This window comes from Centrocercus urophasianus, unplaced genomic scaffold (assembly GCF_019232065.1).
Source record: "Centrocercus urophasianus isolate 14NV4802_14NV808 unplaced genomic scaffold, USGS_Curo_1.0 seq_34, whole genome shotgun sequence".
Taxonomy (NCBI): domain Eukaryota; kingdom Metazoa; phylum Chordata; class Aves; order Galliformes; family Phasianidae; genus Centrocercus; species Centrocercus urophasianus.
The window spans coordinates 8080678-8102874 of NW_024884911.1; the positions used below are offsets into that span (position 1 = coordinate 8080678).

Here is a 22197-nt window from a genome sequence, read left to right on the forward strand (position 1 = left end):
GGTGAGTGAGTGGCATTGGCAGGCTGTCAATCCCTCACCGGAGCGGCCATCAAACAACATAAAGCACACACAGTCACCGGGCGGCCGCGCTCATAAATCCCCGCCGGCTGATATTTTTGCACGTTGCTTTGCACAGAGTGTGTAATTAATTTTTTTACAGTTCTTTCCCCTCGATTTCCGCTCTTTTCTTTGCACGAGTTCAAACTTCTGATCGCCGCCGTCCCCCCGCGCACAGACTCGGGATCGTTCGTTATTTTTGGGGGGAGGGCCATTAATTTTTCCCTCTGTGATTGTGTTTTCGTGGCGTTTTTATGTCGCGATCCGGGGTGGGGGCCGCTCGGTTTGTTGTGGTTTTTGCCCTTTCCACCCTCCCAACTTCTGCGGGATTTGAAAGCAAGTTTTGTGATTTTGAATTTTTTTTTTAACTTTTTTTTTTTTTTTTTTTTTTTTTTTGCCTTTTCGCTAAGAAGATTTTTGGACAAGTGGGGAAAGACATAGAAAGCTACAATAAAAATAATAATAAGGAAGGATAATAATAATATTAATAATAATAAAAAAAAGCTTTGGAGGAAGATCGTTCCAGGGAGAGGCAGCGGCGGAGCGGCGCAGCCCGGCCCGGCACAGGCATGGTGCAGACGGGAGAAGACCGTAACTAAAGGAGAGCGATTGACCGCGCCGGGAGGGAAGAGCGTGGGATCAGCCGCCGACAGCGCTCCCGGCACCGCCGCCGCTCCTTCGGCCGCCGTCGTCCTTCTGGGTTTTTGCCTTTTTTTTTTTTTTTTTTTTTTTTGTGCCGTGTGAGCGCGGAGCGAGCGGCGGGGCCGAGGCCGGGCGCGCAGTGCCCCCGCGGCGCGGGGCCATGGACGAGCAGTCCCGCATGCTGCAGACCCTGGCGGGCGTCAACCTGGCGGGGCACTCCGTGCAGGGGGGCATGGCCCTGCCGCCTCCCCACGGACACGACGGGGCCGACGGCGACGGCAGGAAGCAGGACATCGGGGACATCCTGCACCAGATCATGACCATCACCGACCAAAGCCTGGACGAGGCGCAAGCAAAGTTGGTGTCTCGTTACGCCTTGTCTGTCGGTGCGCGTGGGGCGCGCAGCTCCGGCCCGCGGAGCGCTCGGGAGAGAACTTCTGGCGCCGGAGGAGCCCGCAGGCGGCCGGGGCGCGGCCGAAGCGCTGTTTAATGCCTTTTGCCACGCAACGAATGCGGGAGCGGGCGGTGCTCGAGCCGGCCCCGTCCCGCGCGGCCCCGCGTCTGTCTGTCTGCCTGTCCGTCTGTCCGCGTGCCCCGGGCCGGGCCGCAACTTTCCGCGCCGCTCCCCCGTGCCCGGCGGGCGGGAGATGGATGGGGCGCCGCGCAGACACCGCCGCGGGGGGAGAGCCGCGGCCGTCCTAAATCACCGCCGCACAAAACAAAGCGCAGCGCGGCCCGGCGCGGGCCGCTCCGCAATAAATCACCCCCGGACGGCGCTGATTTACGCCGCGCGCCCCGGGGCCCGGCCCGGCCCGGCCCTGAGAGGAGCCGCCGCGGAGCCGCACGGAGAGCCGGCCCCGCTCGGGCCGCTGCTGGCGCGGGCCGGGGCCGGTTTCGGAGCCGGTTTCGGGGCCGTTTCGGGGCCGACGCCGGGCTCTGCGGGCGGCCTGGCGGCGCGGCGCGGCGGGCGCCATGTTCGCGGCGGGCGCTAACGCCGTGTGTGCTCTCTTGCAGGAAGCACGCGCTGAACTGCCACAGGATGAAGCCCGCGCTCTTCAGCGTCCTCTGCGAGATCAAGGAGAAAACAGGTAAGGGCCGGCCCGCGCCGCAGCCATCTTGAGCCCTCCTCCGCCGCGCCTCGGCGCTGCCGCCAGCGGCTCGGCCGCTGCCCTCCGCCGCCCGCGGGACGCGCCCCGCCCGGCCCGGGATACCGGCATGCGGCGGCCCCCGGCAGCGTCCTGCCGGGCCCCGGATCCGCCGCGCACGGCGCCACTGGCGCCGCGCGGGAAGCGCTCAGGAGGGACGGGCAGCGCCGAAGTGACGGATGCGGCCGCGCGCGGAGCGGCTCCGAGTTGGCAGCTCGGGGTGCTGTTTTAAATACCGAAATTATATTCGGTGCACATCAATTTTTTTTTTTTTTTTCTGTGCTACATTAATGAGACGGAAATGAATGCCTCGTTTTTCTTGAAGGCATTTTTTTAAGGGATTTTTGCAAATTTCTTACATCGCTGAATGCGCAGAGAAATTTCTTTTTTAAAGAACACTGGTGCACTGGTTTGCTTTCTCGCTGTGTTTGGTGCTCCAGTGCAGCCCTCCTAGTTGCAGACTGAAAAGAAAGGGGTTACAGAGGGAAGCAGCCGCCGTGTGCACGCAGCAGAGCTCAGAGATGCCCGGAGCGCGGCTCTGGTGCATTTGGTGCGCGCTGTGCACGGGCTCCTGTGCCGCCGGGTCCCACTTCGGCTCTGCTACTGGCTGAGGGCTGGATATTGGCTGCGCTGCGAATATTAAGATTGATTCCACTTTATACTGCGTGACATTACCTCGGATGAGGAGAGCGATCCCCTCTGCCTCCCCCCTGCCTGCACGGTGCCCCTCCGTCCACAGCTCCTGTTTGTTTTCCTTCCCCGAACTTCGTGCCTGTGCAGCAGAGCTGGCAGCAGCCCCTGCTTGTGCTGAGCTGGAGCGGCGCGGGTCCTGGGGTCCTGCAGCCCTGTGTGTGCGGGGGGCTTGGGGAGCACAGCCAGCCCGTGGCAGGGGTGACTCCGGAACACCCCAGGCTGTCCGGGGGTTGCTGCTGTCAGCGAGTGTTTGCTGGGGCTGCTATTCGTGCAGAAGTAAGAGGGAACCTGAGAAGATTTTGAGATTTGAAATGTTTTTAGTGTTTCAGTGACAGTGTGTGAGTTGAGATTCTACCTTTGTGCTCCAAGCAGCCCAGCCAAGTTTGCAAGTTGCCTCTGGTAGAACAGCTGAGAACCCACAGGGAAAGGGGGGGACCCCTGGGGAAAGGAGGGTGCCTGCCAGCCCCAGCAGCACCTGCCCAGGGTGTGGGTTGTGGCAGACAGGAGCTGGATCTGGGGGATGTGCATCCGGGGCTGCTGGAGCTCTGGTGTCAGCATGGCTCTGATCAGCATGCTGCAGCACCGAGAGCAGGAGCACAAATCCTGGCATATCTCCTGTAAACTGTTTTCATAGGGAACAGATCAAACAGTTCTGAACTGTGAGGACAAGCAATCTGAGAGGCAGTTAAAGCAAGGGTTCTCCCTCCCCTCGTTGTCTGCATTGTGTCATGGTCCAGGGAACCAAACTGGATTGTGCTTTGGGATTCAATGCTTTTTCATCAGAACCGAAGTTTACCTTGGTGCTGGCAGTAGGATCTGTGTGATGGCTTCGTTGCTCCCTTCTGAGGGGTGAGAACGGAGCCTGCAGCCGGTGCACAGCGTGCAATCGCAGTCGTGTCTGCTCTGAAATAAGGAATGCAATATTTAAGTCATATTTATGTTGAATTATATCCTTTTTTTATATTTTGGTAATGTTCAGTACAGTCAGTGAGTACTTTGTGAGGGCGGCAGCGAGACAATAAGTGGAGGAATCCCCAGCTTAGGTCGAGCAGCGCTGTCACGTCCCAGCATGAGTTAATGGATGCATCGCATCTGAAGCCTTTTTGCTGTGCTCTTAGGGTTAGGCGGTCGTTTTTTTTCCTGTGAGGTGTTGCCATGTACAAAGCAAATCACTGTGCTCACCGAATTTAGCCTGACATTTCTTTTTTAACATTTTAACATTTAAGAAAGTGCTGCATAATATACTTAAAGGCTTTGCAGATATTAATAGAAACGTGCATTCTTAGAGGCAACCACAAGGTAGCATGGTTTTCATGAAGAAACTGAGTGCCACTCATTTCTTTAATTAGTTCAAGGAAAAATGTTGCCTGAAGTTCTAGTGAAGCCCCTCCGGTACACATGAAGACAGGCGGCCGGGGGCCTGCGGGCTCCCGTTGCTGCGCTGTGCCTCTGCCAGGGGCCACTCAGAAGCCCTGGTGCCGCACTCGGGGCGCGCAGCATCTGTTGCATTCCTGAGTGTCCGTCTGTCTCGGCGCCCACCAGCAGCAATCCAGAACCGAGCTGCACCGCTGTGTTTTTTAATCGCTCCTATTTGTGCGCTAAGCATCCTTCGGATCTGTGCTTTGATTAATCCTCCGTTAGCTCACCGCTGTACCTGAGGTACTGGTTATTCTCATGGAGACAGAAATGAAAATGTTTTAATTCTTACAATCTTAAAACAGTTAGGGAACTGCGATTATTTACCAGTGGGATGACATAGGAGTATGTCTGCAACTGTGTTGATAGATGATTTTTTTTGTCTTCAAAAATCTTTTCTATGGGTAGGAGCTAATAAAAAAGACATTTATAAAAATGTCTGAGTGCAGCTATGCAGTCACAGATACATTTATTTATTTATTTGCGTAAGTCCAACAAAAACAATGATAGCTGCCAACCAAAGCCTGATTTACTGTCACCGCAAACCCTAAATAGCATTCATTTACTAGTAAAGCCTAATGGCATACATGATGGTTTGCCAGATTTGTGGCCTTTGTGAGGCTTATAAGCAGGACTGACTTGGGAAGATCATAAAACTTAATGAACTTCTCGACTGCAGGAGGTGTCCGCAGGGGGAGAAAAGGCCTGCTCGGCTGGTTGGGCTGCTTGAACTATTTTTTATGTCTAAGGAGAGAGGGAGAAAATGTTCATTAAGAACGTTCTTCTCTTGTACAGAATTTTGTTTTAAAAATGAAAAGAAAACTAGTAGGCCAGACAAATAGTGAAATTAACCACAACGTTCATTTCTTGCTGTTCTTCATGTAAGCTAAAACATTTTTGTTGCTTTAACTGAAAGCTGCCATACAGAGCTGTTCGGAAGATTAAAGGTCTGTATCGTGCCCTTACGTGCTGCAGAGCTCATTATTGATGAAAATGGCCCAACTCTTTCAGAAACACCCCTTGTCAATATGCTGCACCATCTGTAAGCTGCCTGATAGGTGACTTGCTGAGAAGAACTCGCTTTTTGCCTCTCCTCCTACAAAAATTTAAGATATTAACCCCTCTTTTCACTTTTTTTTTTTTTTAATTGCAGCACAGTATCATTCCCTTGTGTTACATAAATTTCAGCTTTTCACTGCTGGTAAATCATTATTTAGTGCAACTAACTTGCAATAATTTATAATAATATGCAATCCTAACCATCCTATCTGAACGTTAAAGGAGTCAAATGAAACAGTGAAACAGCACTGACAGCACACATGTACATGTATGTGTGTGCGTATGTTAGCCAACTGTGCTGTTATTGTTTCTCAGTTCAGCTGTTTAAAACCCTGAAGTGCAGTCCTGGTGCTATTTTCAAGATGCTGAATACCTATTTCTGATGTACCCTGATTGCACAAGGAAATAATAACCGTGTGTTTGTGTGCATGCATCTTTTCTTCAGTGTAATTGTTTAGCTTTTGTTTCCTTTCTTGTGCTTCATGTCCTAAATTTTTCCTTGAATCATCGGTTCTACTTCTGAATGGTATTTTTTAAATTGTCAGCACATGTGTTACAAATGAAGACATGCGGTAGAATATTGGGTTGGTTACACTGTCCTTATGGCAGAGGCATTGCTTTTCTTCATTAATGTCCTTCTAGAAAAAAACAAATTGGATAAATATCCCGTGTGTCATTTGGTCATCTGGTTCAAACGTATTCACAATCACAGTTCTCCCTTTGGTGAATTTCTAACAGGGCGCTTCCTCTGCAGGCAGCCATGGCGATCATTTTCATTAGACAAAATTGGGGTACTTTGTCTTGCAGAATCTGTACCTGCAGCGTGCCTTCAGAGCACAGCGCTGCTAGAGCGCCTTGCTGCATTTCAGCAGCAATCTGAATAGATGTTGATTACCAGATCTGTACTTCCAGGTGTTGGGTATTTTTGCCCTCCGTAAAGGATAAACGTGGATGCAGTTGTCAATACTCATTTAAGTAGGAGCATTTTTTTTTGTAGCTTTTTAAGGTCCTTCATTTTATTTTTGAATTTGACGCATTTGCTTGCTTATCAGAAAATAGTAAATTCTGGGAGTTACCGTGCGGTTTGTTTTAGGGGCTTGTTGTAAGTATAGGAATTTTTGCATTGAGAGATAAATTACAATAATAGCACACATTGAATGCAAAAGAGACCCTTTTTGCAGGATTTAACACATTTATCAAACTCTATTCCTAGTGCTTTCAATGAAAAAGTTGTACGATACGGATATTGCGCTGTCGTTTTTCAATTTAAATATTGATTTGTGTGAAACATTAATATAACGATACTTGCAGTCTACTGTAGACAAATATCAGCAGAATTAGATGCACTAAATTGTTGCAAATGTAATACAATATTTAAATACATAGAAAGGCTATATTAATAATTATGTAGCAGAGAAAGAGAGTCCGGTTTGTATCCAGACTGCTTTGGAATTCCTCGCACATGATGCGTGTGAGGGTATGATGAATATTTTTATTAATAATAAGAATGGATCCTAAGTCTGTGTACTGCTGAGTCAAAGTGAGCACAGAGCTCGGCAGAGTTCTCCTTTTCTGGTATGGTTGGTGGAACTGGATGGAGCTTGTTTGTGTGCCACCAATTGACGCCCCGAGAAGAATGCTTTGTTTGTTTTCTCAGCAGTCATGTTTAATGCTATTCGCTTATCAAGGTGATCAGCGTGGTTCAGATAACACATGCCTGACACAGCCTGCCTTTTTTCACCATCATGTTGACCTTTTGTCACATTTGCTTTTCTCTGGTAGGCAATTCATGTCTGTAAGTATGAATGGAGTAAATAATTCACATCAATATTTAATATAAATTATTAAAGTTTCTGTCAGCTCTTATAGTTCATGCTTTTATAAAGTTAGAGTAGTTCATCAGCCAAACGGATGAATTGTGCTTCTCAGCTGGGCGTTAGAGCCCTTCCATAATGCTGTCTTTGCAGTGGAAGTAAACAGGGAATTAAATATGGAGGGGAATGAAGCCTGCTGCTTGAATGGTATATATTTTTCAATAAAGCGCGCTCTTTAGATCGGCTCCAAGTACTGGATAAACACCTATCGTTATTTATTTTGTTACTCTCATGCTTCATTTTTGCTTTCGTGTTGCAGGCAGGGCTGCAGAAAGCCGTGCTGACCCCAGCTTGCTGCTCTTTGTTGCCGGCCTGCCTGGCGCTGCGCTGCCTTCCCGGCTCAGCGCCGGCTCTCGGCTGATGGCTGTCAGGCTTTTCTCTTCAGTCGGTGTTTATAGAATGCGGTTTATATTTTGCACACAGAGTAACCGTGACGGAAATCAGATTCTGAAAATATTTTTTAAAGAAGAAATGGTCTGATGCGGTAGCGGCTCTGCCGTATTACTGCTGCAGGAGTTGGGTAAAAAGGCCTTGTTTTGCGTGAGAGCACTAAGCAAAAATCACGATGCGTTTATCGTAGTTTTATGCTATTTCAGACGTTTTCCTTGGAATCCCTTTGTAAGCCATGGGCTCGGCGCACGTTGCGCTCTCCGACTCGTAGCAGTCCGTGCGAGGCGCTGGGTATCACACGTCCTGCAGATCAATCACTTGGAAGGGGGGGTGGGTTTGTGTGTGTTTACAGGTCAAAACCTTTTGCTATGCTCAAGTCATGCATCAACATTTAAAGCTAATCTCTTATTCCTCGTTGTCCAGCAGGTGGCTTTTTAATATGTTATTTAGTTTTTAATTATTTATTGCAAGTGGAAATGGAATTCAAGAATATTATCCTGATTGTGTATATTTTTTATATGAGCAACAATTTTTCAGTACGTCCTGTTGTGTATGATAAAGATGAAAGCATCTTGAGATCTCGAAGCATACAATCTAAATTAAGATTCTAAACAGGCATTACAGATGCTGGTAACTTTGGCAATTATCATTTTGTTTGGTGAACAGTAGTAAAACAGTGTGCGGTAAAAGTGTTTAGAGAGAGAGGATAAATAAATTGAACAGTTTTGCAATGCAAAGTGGTTTGTGGTGTTTTTGAGGATTTCTTGGCTCTTGCTTAACTGCTATTGTGAAGCCTGGAGCAGATTTTCCCATTGCTAATGCCCTAGAAGTATTAATTCACTTTGATATGCTAATTAGAGGGCATTATGCAAGAAATGAGATTAAGTGGCAGCATGAAGCCATTTGCCTGTCAGTAAATTGAGAGCTTTAGCATCAGGAGGAGCTTTGTTTTTTCTGAGTTTCTCTTGGTTTTGCATATAAATAAAATTGATTGAAAGGTCTAGAGAAGCTTCTAGAACATTGGTGGTTCTTTTTCTCCTTCTATGATTATTTAAACTTCATGTTAAAGGCTTTCTCTGAATATTAATTGATCTAATGGGAGATACTGAACATGAAGAATTTCATTGTATTCTCGGTTACTGTATCTTAACAAAAGGAAAGTATTAGAATTCTTTGTGTCATCTGATTTTTGTGGTATTATTTTAGATATATCGTACAGCTCTGTTTTGTAACCTTGTTGCCTGCTAGCTGTTCCTGTGCTGAAGGCTGTGCTTGCGTGGGGGTTTCCTGCTGGTTGTGCTGCTCTGGGGGTTTGGGTCAGGAGGCCCGGGCGGCTGAAGCGAGGCGGTCGGTGTGGGTTCCTGGGCAGCCAGGCCTGGAGCATTCCCTGCCCGCTCCCAGCATTTCCCAGGATTTCTTATGTAAATCATGCGTATATTTTCCTTCCTTGAGGAAGGAAGGGGTTGTAATATTGACCATAGATTTTATTCAACTGCCAGAAACTGTGTTAAAGTAACATTAAGGGATTGACTTACAGCCATAACGGCGAGGAAATTTTGAGTTAATAGTTAAACTCTGCCCTTAACTCAACTCATTGAACCTATTTATTAGAGCAGATATGGTGGGTACGATCACTGCGCTGAGACCTCCGCAGTATTAGGACACTCCAGGATGGCTCAGTGGTGAGAGTTTCTGATTTAGCTCACATTTTCCTTCTGCATGTGTGCGTGTTTTATTCAGCCTTGGAGCTGCTTTACTGCAGTTCTGTGGTTAGTTTGCTTTTTATAATACAGTTTAAAAGTATCTGAGAAGTAATTCTGGAAATGGAACGTAAACTTACCAAAAAATGAAACGGAACCAAACCAAACAAAGCCTCTGGTGGTCATTGCTGAGTGCCTGCAGAGTGGCTGTGCCCGCGTGCCCGTCTCCTCACAGATCATTGTCAGAGTCCAGCAGGCGTGTAGTGCTGGCATGATAGTGCTGATGGTCAGCCCCAGTTGTTAAAAGAGAGGAAAAGGGGTAAGAAATAACACCAGGGCTCTGTGTGAAGGCGACTGACTTCAGCTGTTGGGAAGTTCGTATGGTGAAGCACACAAGACACGACGTGCGGCACGGCCATGCTGCAGGCGCTGCTGCAGCCGTGTGGTGGGGAGCTGCTGGGAAGGGCAGCGCCCGACCCCACAAACAAACCTGCAAAGCCTGCTTTTATCGCAGAAAGTGGAGGAAAGCATCACCTCTCTCCAGTTGCTTATTTTGAGCTTTCTTGAGCAAAAAAACTGCATGATGAAGACATTTGGGGATCAAACTTAACTTTCTGCTGCCGGCACCTCCCACAGACATTACTTCTGTTGGAAGGGCAGCTGGGGCAGAGGGCCTGCGCCTCGGGCTGTGCGTCCCGCTGGTGCCTGGCACAGCCTTCCTCCCCCCTGGGGGCGCAGAGACCTGAGTGGGAGCAGGCCAGGCCCGCCTGCTGTCTTGCTGAAGGTCTTATGGGAGCTCTCAAATGCTACCTTTTTTTGCTTCACTTTTCCTATCAGTAGAATCGGGAATGTTACCTGCCAGAAATTTTTGTGAGGTTGTGTTAAATTGGTGTTGTATGATGAAAATTTTATAAAGTATTGAGTGTAATTAAAACTGCGATGTAAGAAATAATCAATTAGAACAATTTATAGCGCTCTCTTTAGTCAAATCACAGTGAGTCTAAGTGCAGCCTTACCTATTGCAGGTGAGCAGTTTGGGCTTTCCTCAGATTCTGCTTTTCCTTGCCTTGATTAGCGATGATTGCTCTTTTAATTCAGGGTGAGACCTTAGCAAAAGGCTGTCGGGCTGCTCTGACCGCGGTGGCTGTGTTTGGCACAGGCTGTTTGCTCACTGTGGATGGGGAGCGCTGCTCCTCAGCGATAACTTTGCGGGTGCGATTACCTGCTAGAAGGGCGTTTGAAGCACGCCTTCAGTGCGTTTGTTGATTAAAGACAGGAGTGTGCTTTTAGCCAACGTTTGTAATTCACACCACCAAAATGTTTGCTTATTGCCTTTACGTGAGATCTGGTGGCGTGGTTAACTGCCACTACTAAGTGCGAGTCACAGTCAGTAGTGCAATGATTCTTGTTGACTTCAAGGATGTATTTATTACCATATTTGAACAAATTGTACTACCATGAAAAGTTGTGGAAATGGTTGTGCACTGGATAAGGTGATACATTGCAGGAGTGGTTGGGTTTATGGGGCTTTATGCTGAGGTTTTCTCAGAAATTATAGCACAGTCCTGTCACTATAAAACCTGGGGATACAGTTGGTAATAACATGCAGTGGAGGTATTTTTAGGTTTTCACTTGTTATTCAAATAGAGTGGGAGCCATCACTTCTGCTCCCTCGTTCTTCTCGCGTTGTTGCGGGGCTGTGCAGGCAGTGCCGTGCTGCTGCGCCCTGCCTGCTAGGGCAGCGGTGTGACGTCGATAATGGAGCTTGGGAACTTATTGACTTGTTGGTTCTTGACCTTCTGACTGTGACCAAGTATAGAAATTGAATGTCTGAAAATTAAATGATAGTCTCTATATAAATAAATTCTTGGATGTCAGTGTATTACATGAACTAATTTTGGTTTGCCTAAATTTATGGCATTTTGTGTTCAATGAAGGAAATATTTCTTCCTTTCAATATACTGAGAGTCTAATAATATTGTAGTTGCTAGCGCTAAACAAATCAATTTCCTTTTACTGACTGATTATCATAACAGCTGCTGTTTAATCACCGTGATTGTTATGTAACTTTTAAATCCCTAATATTTTGGAAGGGAACGAGCAGCATCGATGCAGTGATGTCACTGCTGCTGAGCCCTACTGTGTTTTGTAGGCTTGAAATCAGTGTGTTTGTTTTTTTTTTAAATTTTGTTTAGTAATATTTACTGGATTGTGGACACTGTCTGAGCAAACTGCCTGCTTAAAGAGAAACCTGAAAGAGCAGTCAGTCCTCGGCCCATCTTCCCTAGGAAGCAAAAAAAAGGCATTTGTTTTTCTGGTCTAAAACTGTGGCATTGCTGGGCCTGGTGAAAAGAACGTGCATTGGCCGCTGCTGTCCTATGGAATCAGCTTCTGGTTGTGCACGTGAGGGCAGTGAGAGCGGCGAGAACCGGGCTCAGGTCTCCAGAATGGGGTGGCAGGACCGGGGATGTTATTCTCTCCAGGAACCGCAGTAAGGCTGCGGTCGGCACTAATGTAAATATTTGTGCAACAACCATGTTCTACAGACTCCAATGAAATGGTAAAAATCTGCCCTAAACGCCTCAGTAAATATATGCTGAAGAACAGAAGCCTATTCATTGAAGAAACAATTGACTTTAGCTGCTTTGTTGCTGAAGTGGCTCCCAGAGATGCTGCTGTGCAGACCTGAGAGCAGCACGGCTTTCTGCCCGTGGCCTCCCACCGCTGGGTACGGGGCAGGGCATGGGGCGAGGTGCGGCTCTGGGGCTGGGCTGACTGTGGGGCTGGGTGTGAGTGAGGCCCAGGCTCAGGGCCCGGCGTTGCCGCCTGCACCGCGTGTGGATGGGAGCTTGTCAATGAAAGAAAAAGAACTGTAATCGCACATTTACATATGCTTCTAATTGTTGATTTGGGGATTTTCTATGAATATAGCTTCACAAAACAGATGCTGTTTAAGAAAAGGGGGAACATAATTTTGTGGGCAATGAATTAAGTGTTTTTGTGGCCCTCTCATCCGTAGCTAGGAGCAGTTTGTGGACCGCGTCTGTGAACGCCGCTCATAATTGTTTTTCACACATAAGTTATGCAAATGAGCTTTTATGGCAACTGGCATAACAATTAGCATCCTCCAGCAATATTTTAGCAGGTTAATTGCAAAATTTCTAAATTGTACATCTGACTTGTTAATTAGGCATGACAGAGGTGGTAAAATAGTTATCTTCAGGCAGTGGCAGCCAGGAGCTGCTTGAAATGCAAAGAGCAACGATTGATTGGATTTGAGGGTTACAATTGTGGGAGCACTGCTGTTGTCAAGTGCCGCTGAGCTGCTCTGCTCGATCGGCGCTCGGAGCGCGAGCTGCAGCCCCGCCATTGCCTGCCTGCTCTGTGCTGCTGCTCGCCTGCGTGCCTGCTGCCGTCCTGCTGCTCTCCTTCGCAGACGGGCCTGCGAGTTTCACTGCTAGCATGGACCAGCAGATCTTAGGGATACTTTCTTCTTATTTTGGCACGAGTGCATGTGAAAAGGCTGCTCCCGTCTCCCTCTCCTCACACCTTTGCTGAGCCTCACTTTCCCTGAACTGCAGCCTTTGCTGCCCAGTATTTTACTCTGACGTTGGTTATGTTTTCTAAGCTTTACTTACTTGGCTTCTTTCTCTTAAATCCTTGCTTTCAAACATCTTTGTGTGTCTTGTAATATTAATCGTATTACAATACAAAAACCCGTGATATTTGCAATAATCCCTTTTTAGGCTCTCAGAGGTATGTCTGGATGATGAAAAAAAGATTGTAACGTGAAGATCTTCACACGGGCAATGTGTGCAGAACGTTTCTCTAGCGTTACTGCCTGTAAGAGATAATAATGTATCCCAGCAGAAGTACAGTTCATTTGAGTCACGTGAACACAATTTCCATCCTTCTATGTTTTAAATACGTTTCGATTTCTGTGCTGATTTTGATAGAAGGTGCATGTTTCTGTGGTGTTCTTGTATTAAATAAGTGAAAGGTCGATAACAAATAGAAAAAGGGCTGCCCCCAGACAGGTTCCTTTGAGCTACAGGGAAGTTGCTCAGCACACCTGGGAGCTCTGCTTGGCCGTCCTTTCTCTTCTGTTCACAGTGGGCTGTGTATTTTGTGGCTTAAGTAAAGTCAATGAAATCTTAGGGCATGTGCAGTGTGTGTAAGCTAGGAGAAAATCAGTTTAAGCGTGTGTGAAATTTCGTGTCCTCTTTTTTCTCTATATGTATTCTCCTGATTTAACCACATGGTTTTTAAAATGGGGATGTTATATCTTCGTTTTAAAGGTAAATGTTCCTGCACGCCTAACTGTTCTAATATTTTACATTTTCTTGTGACATGTGTATATGGAGTAAGTGCCATTTATGATATGTTGTCATCAATAATTTTGTCACAGAGAATAAAAGCCTTTAAACTCATCCACCCACTGAAACATTTTATCATATTTATTTTAAGAGATATGAAATTAGCAGAACAATTGGGCCCTTTGTATGTGGGAGATGCAAATGCAACTGAGTATTTACCTTTAATGAAGGGCAGCATAAATATCTCAGTATCAACACATTTTATGCAGCTGCAGAATGCGCTGCAGACACCAAATAAATAGTTCCCTTTTTCCTCCACATTCCTGAAATGCATTGTCTTGTGGTACAGTTAATTTACAACCAGCAGTGAAATTAATTATTGGTCAACTTTCTGAAATGAGCTATTGCAATTGGTAAGTCCTGTTTTTTGGGCAGAAGTGAAGCCTGTTTCCAAATCACTACGTTCACTGATTAAATGCTCGCTTACTGTATTCAACAGTTTAAGGAGGACTTTACTGCGGCGGCGCGTCGGTAGGCAATGTTTGCAATGGAGTAACCATCTTAATGAGCTTCATCGAGAGATTTCTGCAGGGAACATTTCAGGTATATTATGGCTTTTGTCTTGTCACAATGCATGTCTCTATAACATCAGAGGGAAGTTATGGAGCAGCACTCGTCTCATTTAAGACAATAAGAAACTCCTTAGTAAGTGTGAGCAGAGAAAGGCAGAACAAGGTAGCATCGTATGTTCTTACATTTTAGCAAGCTTGGTGAGTAAATATACTCTGCAGTTTAAGTGTACATTGCATTTTAACTGTCCTAATATTGATCATGCTATGGAGGAATTACATTGAAGTCTACAGTCTAGTAGATGTTAGTGTGAAGAGGGTCAGATGCAGAGCCTGGTACAAAGCAAGTGCTCTCATGGTAATGATGCTGCTATTTATAGATCCCCATTTCATTAGTTGCAGAGTTTCAGGGAAGAGATTTTCTCTAGGGGAAATGGATACTTGAAGTTCATTTTCTTTCTGAAGCACATGAAGGCAGGAACACGAACAACCTTCAGCACAGGAAGTGTGGTTACAAGATTTTGTTTGACTGTTTCCCAGACATACCTGCAGTTGCCTGTAGTGCAGGTTTGAAGTTGCTGGCTGATGTTCCAGCTGTGTGTCATTTCCGAATACCTTTCACTATTTTTTTTTGTCACCAGAAGGAATTTTATTTTTATTTCTAAAGGAATTTTTATTTTCAAAGGCTGCCACACCAGTAAACTGGGGAGTAAAAATATTTTGCTTTGTAGAAGTAACGCGTGTGGATCACCTGACGTAGAGCGCTTACTCCAGGTCATTTGCTCCCGTGGATATGGCTGTATACTTGCTTACAGCACCTAAGAAGTACAAATCTCAGTTAATCAAGGCAGGAGTGTGTTTTCTGAAATATACTAATAATGCAGAAATTTCTATGGGTGTTGAAAACTCAATCGATTAAACACACTTAGCTTCCTCTTGTGAAATTGAGATCACCAAAGCTCCATATAATTTCTATGTGCCTGTATTTCTAGTGCTTTCCTTCCGGAATTGGAAAATCTTGAATTTTTTTTTTTCCTTTAAGAGAATATTTACTTAGTTAGTATTCACTTAATTAGAACTGACTGTTTAATGTTTTCTGGGAGGGTATTTATGGTATTTTCTTTGCCATATTTGCATTCCAGAAATTAAGTCCCCATGCCATTATTCGGCAAGCCTTTCATACATTAGAATGATGAATTGAAAGCAGAAATGGGAAAAAGACTGCAATGCAATGAAAATTTAATCAGCGTCTTCTGCTGCTTTAATAAGGCAAATAATTCTTATTGGCCGCTGCGTTAAGGTTTCTAATATTTAATTCATAACAAACCTTGCATTATTCTGCAGCAGCATCGACAGCTCCACTTTGCTGCCTGCCAACAGGCAACCATAAAAACTTAAAAGCAGATGTAAATGTCTAAAACAAGGAGAAGGATTGGATCTAAAGCGGTCAGAAAAAATCAACAATAGTGCCAGAGAGTTTGATAAATCTTTACGCACACTTTAGCAATGTACAAATGGTATTAATTAAACTCATTAAGCGCGTTGATCTTAAGGATTTGAGGTAACTTTTCTTGAAGGGTGCTATTTGTAATTCCTGCCGGCGCCCAGGCAGACCTGCTGCCGTGCCAGCAGTGTGGGGACGCCTGTTGAGTGATCCTGTAGTTCTGGAAGATTCCGCTCGTTTCCATAGTTAGGGTTTCTGGTAGATTGCAGTGGAGAAATTGTCGCGGCTTGTCCTGTGTGCGCCCGTGCTTGCATTAAGCTGAAGAGCAGCAGCTCATTCTCCTCGCGTGTTTCAGCTGTCTCCTCCTAACGGTAATGTTAATTGATTAAAAATATTGCGTCGGGAGCGCTGCCTGCTGGTGTTCGAGTCTTGTCCTGTCCAGAGCCTTTCTGTATCTTGGGACGCTGATTTGAAAGCGACGGCAAAATCCCCTGCGCGAGTTGTGCACGAGGATCTGAAGCAGCGTGCGGCGCAGAGCTGTGAGCTGTGATTCCAGGGGAGGTGGCAGCGTGTTTGTGTGGTGCGAGGCGGCGGCGAATGGCAACCTGCCAATGCTAGGTGCGAGCTCTTGTTACAGAGAAGGGTTGCGCCTGTTCTCATTTCTTCTTGAAATGGCTTAATTGGTGTCAGCACCCCAGGGATAAAGGCCTCTAACACTGAAATCCACACGATTCACCCTGTCTCTGCGCAGCGTAGGGAAACTGGTAACAACTGGTGGTGAATGAGGAGCGAACGGTGCTGTAACAATACTCGATGATGTTTGGGATGACAGAAATTAATACGCACTTGCTCGAAGAAAGCAATGATTAATGGCAGCGAGCAAGGGAATGCTGTCCCTCCTTTAACTCCACTTTGATGGGGATTGAAAAGCAAAAGGCTGTTTTCATTCTCTCTGGAAAGCAGAGGTCACCCAGAGTACATTACAGCAATTTTTCCTCTCTGTTTTTTATTTCATAAATATTATTGTAAGCACAGATTAGATAGATTTTTTCACGCAGGCTTAAAAGGACACGTTGCTGTTTGTGCTTAACAAAGAAATCTGATTTCTGCCATTTACGTGTTAGATCGTTTTAATTTGCAATGGAATAATTAATGTTATTGAGGATTTTAAAAGCTCTCTGCCGGGTTAGTGTTTCTCAGGTTTTTACAGATGGAATTTCATGGTCTTCATTTTCAAAGTGCTGACAGGTCAGAATGAGGCAAGGAAAGAGACATGCCAAGAAACGGGAAAAAAGGTTAAAACTGCAAGGTTCCTCATTGAGTTTTTGATGTAAATGTATTTTGTGAGATCCTCACGCTTGTCAGTGGCTTTCTACCCTATTTGATGAAGAGTCTTTATTCCACGAGAAGTCTGAAATAACACAACAGTGCTTTGGATAATGAATTCTTCATCTAAGCAGAACTTTAAAACAACGTACAATGTTGGCATTTTTTTTCTTTGAGTGAGAAGGCTGATACATCTTTGGGATCCGACAGGAAGACATAAATTAATAGAGTCCCGGAGATCAGTTTCTCATTAATAATCCATTTTGTCATGGTTCTCGGCATTGTCAGCCTGCTAGCTGGTTCTTATTTTGCAATGGGATAAAAGCACGTGATGGCTTAAGGCACAACATGAGGAGGAGTTTATCATCTTTTGGAAAAACTCTCTGAAAAAAATTATTTTGCAGGAAGTAAACGTTGATTTTGTGTTCTATGCATTTTTAATTTTCCAAACAGTCTTTTTAAATACATCCACCCGCAAAAATAGGACCTGGAGCTGGAAGAGGTTTTTTCCAACAGCCATCGCTTTGTTCTTGTCCTCTCCTGTTTTTTGGGTTTATTTTTTTAATCAGAAATTACAATGGATCCCAGCCCTTTCATACTGCAGTTTTAGGCACAGTGGCAGATCACACCCAGTTTAAAATATAATTGAAAAAATGCCTTTTTTTTTGATAAGGTAAACATGAAACATTTCTGCATTTGCAGTGTCCTAGAAATGTGAGACATGCTCGGAAGACCAATGTATACATACCCAGTATTTTCAAAATGGAAAAGGTTGCTTTGTCACGAGTATAGTGACATAAATCTGAGTCATTTACCTTCTGAAGCCTTAAATTTGGTGTTTTATGTATCTCAAGATAGTGGCAGCCTGGCAAACCGAGTAACCACTTTAGAAGTGTTCAGCTTTTGCTGTCATCCCAAGTAAGGAAGAATTGTGATCTGATTTAGTTGCACGCCCTTTATTTTATACGCTGGAAAGTGACATAATGCAGATCTCTTAGGGAATTTGTGTTTGGGAAGGATAAAGGGGAGAAAAGAACAGAAGATGCTAGCCCAGATAGCTTAGCTGTAAGATTTACCTGGGCTCAGACGTTTGTAATGTAATCAGAGGTAAATGGATAACTGAAGGAAAGCACAGAGAGGGGGAATCGAAGGTTCTTGTGGGGGAGCTGAAGGGGGGTGACTCTGGGCTGAGGCTGGAGCTGGGATCGATGAGGCGCTGTGTGTCTGGGCTGTGCCCTGAGCGCGGGGCTCTGCAAGCAGCGCCTGGGCAGCGCGGGGGGGCGACTGGAGCCGTGCTGCTGGCAGTGGCCCAGTGAGGCCACAGCTGTGTGTGGAGATACGAGGCTCAGACCACTGCTGGCGTGTCCCACGGACCCGCTGGTTGCAGATGAGATGATCTGCAGTGCAGGTCAAGAGACTGTAGGTGGGTACGGACCTGAGCCCTCAGTGACCGTGCAGACGTATCGCTTCGTTTTGATGATGTCTTCCGAGCTCAAGATTGACTGAGGAGCGCAGAGGCACACAGAAGCAGCTGAGGGTGCTTCCTCCCTGCACACCAGCCCTGCCGTGGCTGGAGGCACAGTGCTTGCCCGTTGCAGTGCTCGGATGGAGGCACAACACTCACTGTACTGCAGGAACGCACAGCTGTTCCCAGCTTGCTTTTTTGTCTGAAAACATGGGAGGTTTGAATTATGAAGACTTAGAACATGCTTCCTTACACAGAGCTGCAAAGGACATTTGTCTCAGCACATTGTAGTGAAATTTTAAAGAGCAGGTTTTGACAGGAGACGTTTTGCTGACACAGAATATTTTGTTCACTTCTGACTCTCAAATAAGTGCTACTTCTGTCATAATGATTGATTTATATTCATTTTAGACCATACATTTTACATCCTCTGTTTTAGTGCTTATGGCTACACAGCTTCGGAATAGCACAGTTTAAAAGTGTTCTGAGCGTGGCATCACATTTCATATTCAACTAATAAAAAAATTGATTGCAGCGAGTTGTATTTGGTGGTATGACATATTTAGAATAAGATAGTAATCTCGATTCTCACTTAGAAAAATCTCTTGGAAGATTTTAAAATCAAGATCCCTGTCGGTACAGAGTTGCAATTTCTTTCACTGCTAATACAGGGCCTGTGAAGGTCCCACGAGCTGCAGAAGACCACTGGTGTCAGTGCTGTGTAGTGAGGGGCTGAGCAGCACTGAGCCTTTCCTGGTGCTGAGCTGTGAGCTGCTGATGTGCAGGGAAGTGCTCGGCTCCTCCTGAGCCCGGATCTGCTCTGGCACATCTGGAAATCGCAGCCTGTGTGCCATTCCTGTGCACTTGTGATTCTGTGGTTTACGTTAACCCAGTTTCTTTCCTCCGTATGCTGGGATGGTGTCTTAGCACATTTCAGATATCAATACTTCAGAAAATAAATACTGAAGTCTTTGCTGTAGGTTTTGTTTGAACCATATTCCCCAGGTAACAAAATCATTTTCATTAAGATAGGACTCGTCAGAGCTGTGATCTGAGGCAGAGGACTGGGCTTTCAGGCAGGAAGCCGGGCTGTTCTCAGGCGTTTCTTGGCGCGTGGGAGAGGCTCTGCTCTTCTCCAGTGCCCCGTGCTGCTGAGCCCAGGCGGCCGGACGCAGCGGGGCTTTCTCTTGTGTTGGCACACTGGGGTCACTGCCCTGGTTTCTCCAGCTAGCCCCAGGAAATGGCTGACATTCGTTCGTGTCTTTGTAGCTAATTAGACAAAGTAGGCAGAATGCCTTTGTGGGCTGCTTCCTGATTCTCAGTGTAATTGCAGTCTGGGAAAAAAAGAAGAGATGGGAGTGCCTTGAAGAGCGTGCGGCCCCTGCTTGTGGGGCTGCTGGGGCCCAGCGCACCGCCCGGGCTGGGCAGCGTGGCCGTGGCCAGGACAGCCGTCGGCTGAGCGCGGCTGCACTGCACTACAGCAGCTCCTGTGCAGGTGGAAGCGAACGGCACGGAGGAGGCCGAGCCCTGCCCTTCCGCTTTGCCGCAGGTACGTGGATTGAGATATTTAATTCTAAACTAAAACTCGAGCGAGAGCTCAGGAAAAAAGATTCCAAGATGTTTCAGGTTTTGGAAATATTTGACAGTGTTAGCAACATCAACTCCTGACAAAAAAACCTTCTCTCCAGAAAATCTTTCACAGTTGTGCCAAGAAACGCAGCTTCGATGGAACATTTTCATAAACTATCATCAGTTATGCAGCAGCAGCTTCACAAATCAGAAATGATATCTTCAGGCACTGCTGTCAAGTGTTATTCAAATAATACCAGCCTCACATTTGAATAACAGCAGACATTTTGAATTAATTAATCAGATGAGATAGTCTAGGCCTTTTCTCATTAGTCTCTGGGTCAGGCATGGGAAGATATATGCGTTGGTGATGATATACTTGTCTTTAATCGTGATTTATGAAGATTTAGGATTGTGTGTGATTTGTCAAAGGTTCTGGGAAAAAGGCTGGTGCATATTTCATTACCTAATCTGAGATTGATTTCGTGATGCTGAAGGATATAACCCTATTGTTCGGATGTGTGGGAAGCACAGGTAGACATGGCATCCCAGGGTTTTACTGGCTTATCTGCGTGGCTGTCAAACAGTGCTGTAAACTTTTACTGCCAGCAGTTAACAATTCCTGCTTTAATTACAGGCAAATTCTTCATTCTGTCCAAAGGGGAGGCTTCAGTAGTTATTTAGTTAAAAAGCATAACAGACCTTATAACTATGACCCAGTGTAAATCATGGACAAAGTTGGCAAATTTCATGGCTTGGTCATGGTGAAAATATAAAATTTCATGGTTTGTCACAGATTAATAGAAAAATCCTATTAAAACTGTGCAAATAACGGAACAACAAGTTAGATGGAGGTCCTTACACGGCACCTTCCTATGCACAGGATTTATTTTAGGTTGCAGTCACTAATGGCACGAGGCCCTTCGCATGCTTTTCTTCGCTGCACTGTTTTCTGTTCAGTTTAATTAGTGTTTGTTGTTCTGTATGGACTGAATAATTATTATGATTGTTTTGAAGCATTATTTACATACTAGAGCATGTGATGCATTGCGTCTGCAGTGAAAGGAGTCCTGGAAATAGCTGGATGCAGTGTGTGCTGTTTAAATCCCAGGGCTGCTGTGTGGTGTGGCCGTGGTGTGCCAGGCGCTGGGTGCCTCTGCCCATCTGCTGCTTGCTGACCACTGGCCCTGCCGCGTGGAATCCCAACATTCATGTTTTTTCTGCTCTTGAGGAGCTCTGCAGCTCAGCTCTGTAGCCCCGTGGCTGCTGTGCTGTTCGTCCGCTGGCGGCCGCGGCAGTGCTGGTGGCACAGCAGCCACAGCTGCCCCTCTGCTTCTGTGGGCCTGAGCAGCTCTGAGGCAGCCCCAACCTGCAAGTTTTGCACTGTTTTTTTTTGTTGTTGTTCTGGTTGCATCCAGAATGTCCTGAGACACCAGAAGTGAGAGCTCGGCCAAGGCACCCTGAGGTGTGCGGAGCACGCTGAGTGCTTCCACTCCCTGCTCTTCCACGGAGCAGTTGGTGCTGGGGGCAGCAGTGGCAGTTCTGCATGGAGACAATACTGACAGAGGGCCAATGCCTCAGAACGAGGACTTCTCAGAGCTACCTCAACATAGCCATCACAACAGCAGTCAGTAAAAGCTTTGTGTCTTACATGGCCTAGAATTTCACATATGAAACTTCCAAAAATGTTTCTGCTATTTTTGTATGAGAATTTTCTTCAAAAATATAAGTTCTGAAAATACTTCTGTGTGTGTGTCTGTGTGAAATGTGCAATGGTTCAAATTACCGAATAATTCGGAAATCAACCACTGCCCTCCTGTAGCCCCGCTCCCCATCAGTCAGTGCTGCTATGGCAGCCCGCCGGCTGCTGAGGATGGGTGCTGCCAGCTGTGCGCCTCTGCACGATGGTGCTTAACCCTGCTGGTCAGGGCATTCCTTTCTTTTTACTGAGGGGTCAGCAAAAAAGCATTGGTTTCTTAAGTTGACTTTCACAGTTTCATTTTAAAAGTAAATAAGTTGTTTCAACTTCTAAACATGTTATGCACACGTGTTGGGTCGGAAGTTGGGAACCACTGTCAAGTGACAAAGGGTTGTAATGATGAATATCATAGAAACTTCTGTAAATATTTTTCTTCATAGGAGGTACATGCAACTGAGATGGCAGATTTGTCAGGGTGGACTTTCGGTATAGCTGTACTGCACCTGAAGGAAGCATTCCTGCTCCCTCAAATTGGTTTTTTTGAGGACTTGTCACTTTAGGGCATTGATGTGCGTTATTCTCTGTATATGGAAGCAAAACAAAAACAAGAAAGGATGCAGGGAGTGCATGGAGGAAATGTTAACTATCAAGACTTTGGGGTAAGAGGGCCACCTTTAAGAAGAAAGAGCATGGAGTTTCCATGGAGTCCAGAGAACGTGTGGTGCAGCGTGGGGATTCCTGCTTAGAGCTGGGAAAGTTGGATGTTCCAGCTCTGTCTGTCGATGCAGAGCATTTTATCAGTGGGAATTGCTAAGCACTGAGCGTGCGGTGTT

The 22197-nt window shown here is 46.0% G+C and overlaps 1 protein-coding gene across 6 annotated transcripts in view; it reads left to right on the plus strand.

Annotated features, from left to right (window-relative positions):
* The first annotated feature begins 25 nt into the window (after positions 1-25).
* PBX3 (PBX homeobox 3) overlaps positions 26-22197 on the plus strand; it is a 94123-nt gene continuing 71951 nt past the window's right edge. For 3 of the 6 annotated variants that reach the window (XM_042830816.1, XM_042830817.1, XM_042830818.1), the window contains exons 1-2: positions 1665-1787; positions 13792-13895. In XM_042830816.1, the coding sequence (XP_042686750.1) occupies positions 1672-1787; positions 13792-13895 (220 nt within the window). In that variant the 5' untranslated portion in view covers positions 1665-1671. Of the gene's footprint in view, positions 138-859; positions 1057-1664; positions 1788-13791; positions 13896-22197 lie in introns of those variants that run through there. The other 3 variants (XM_042830815.1, XM_042830820.1, XM_042830819.1) reach the window with 2 other exon arrangements.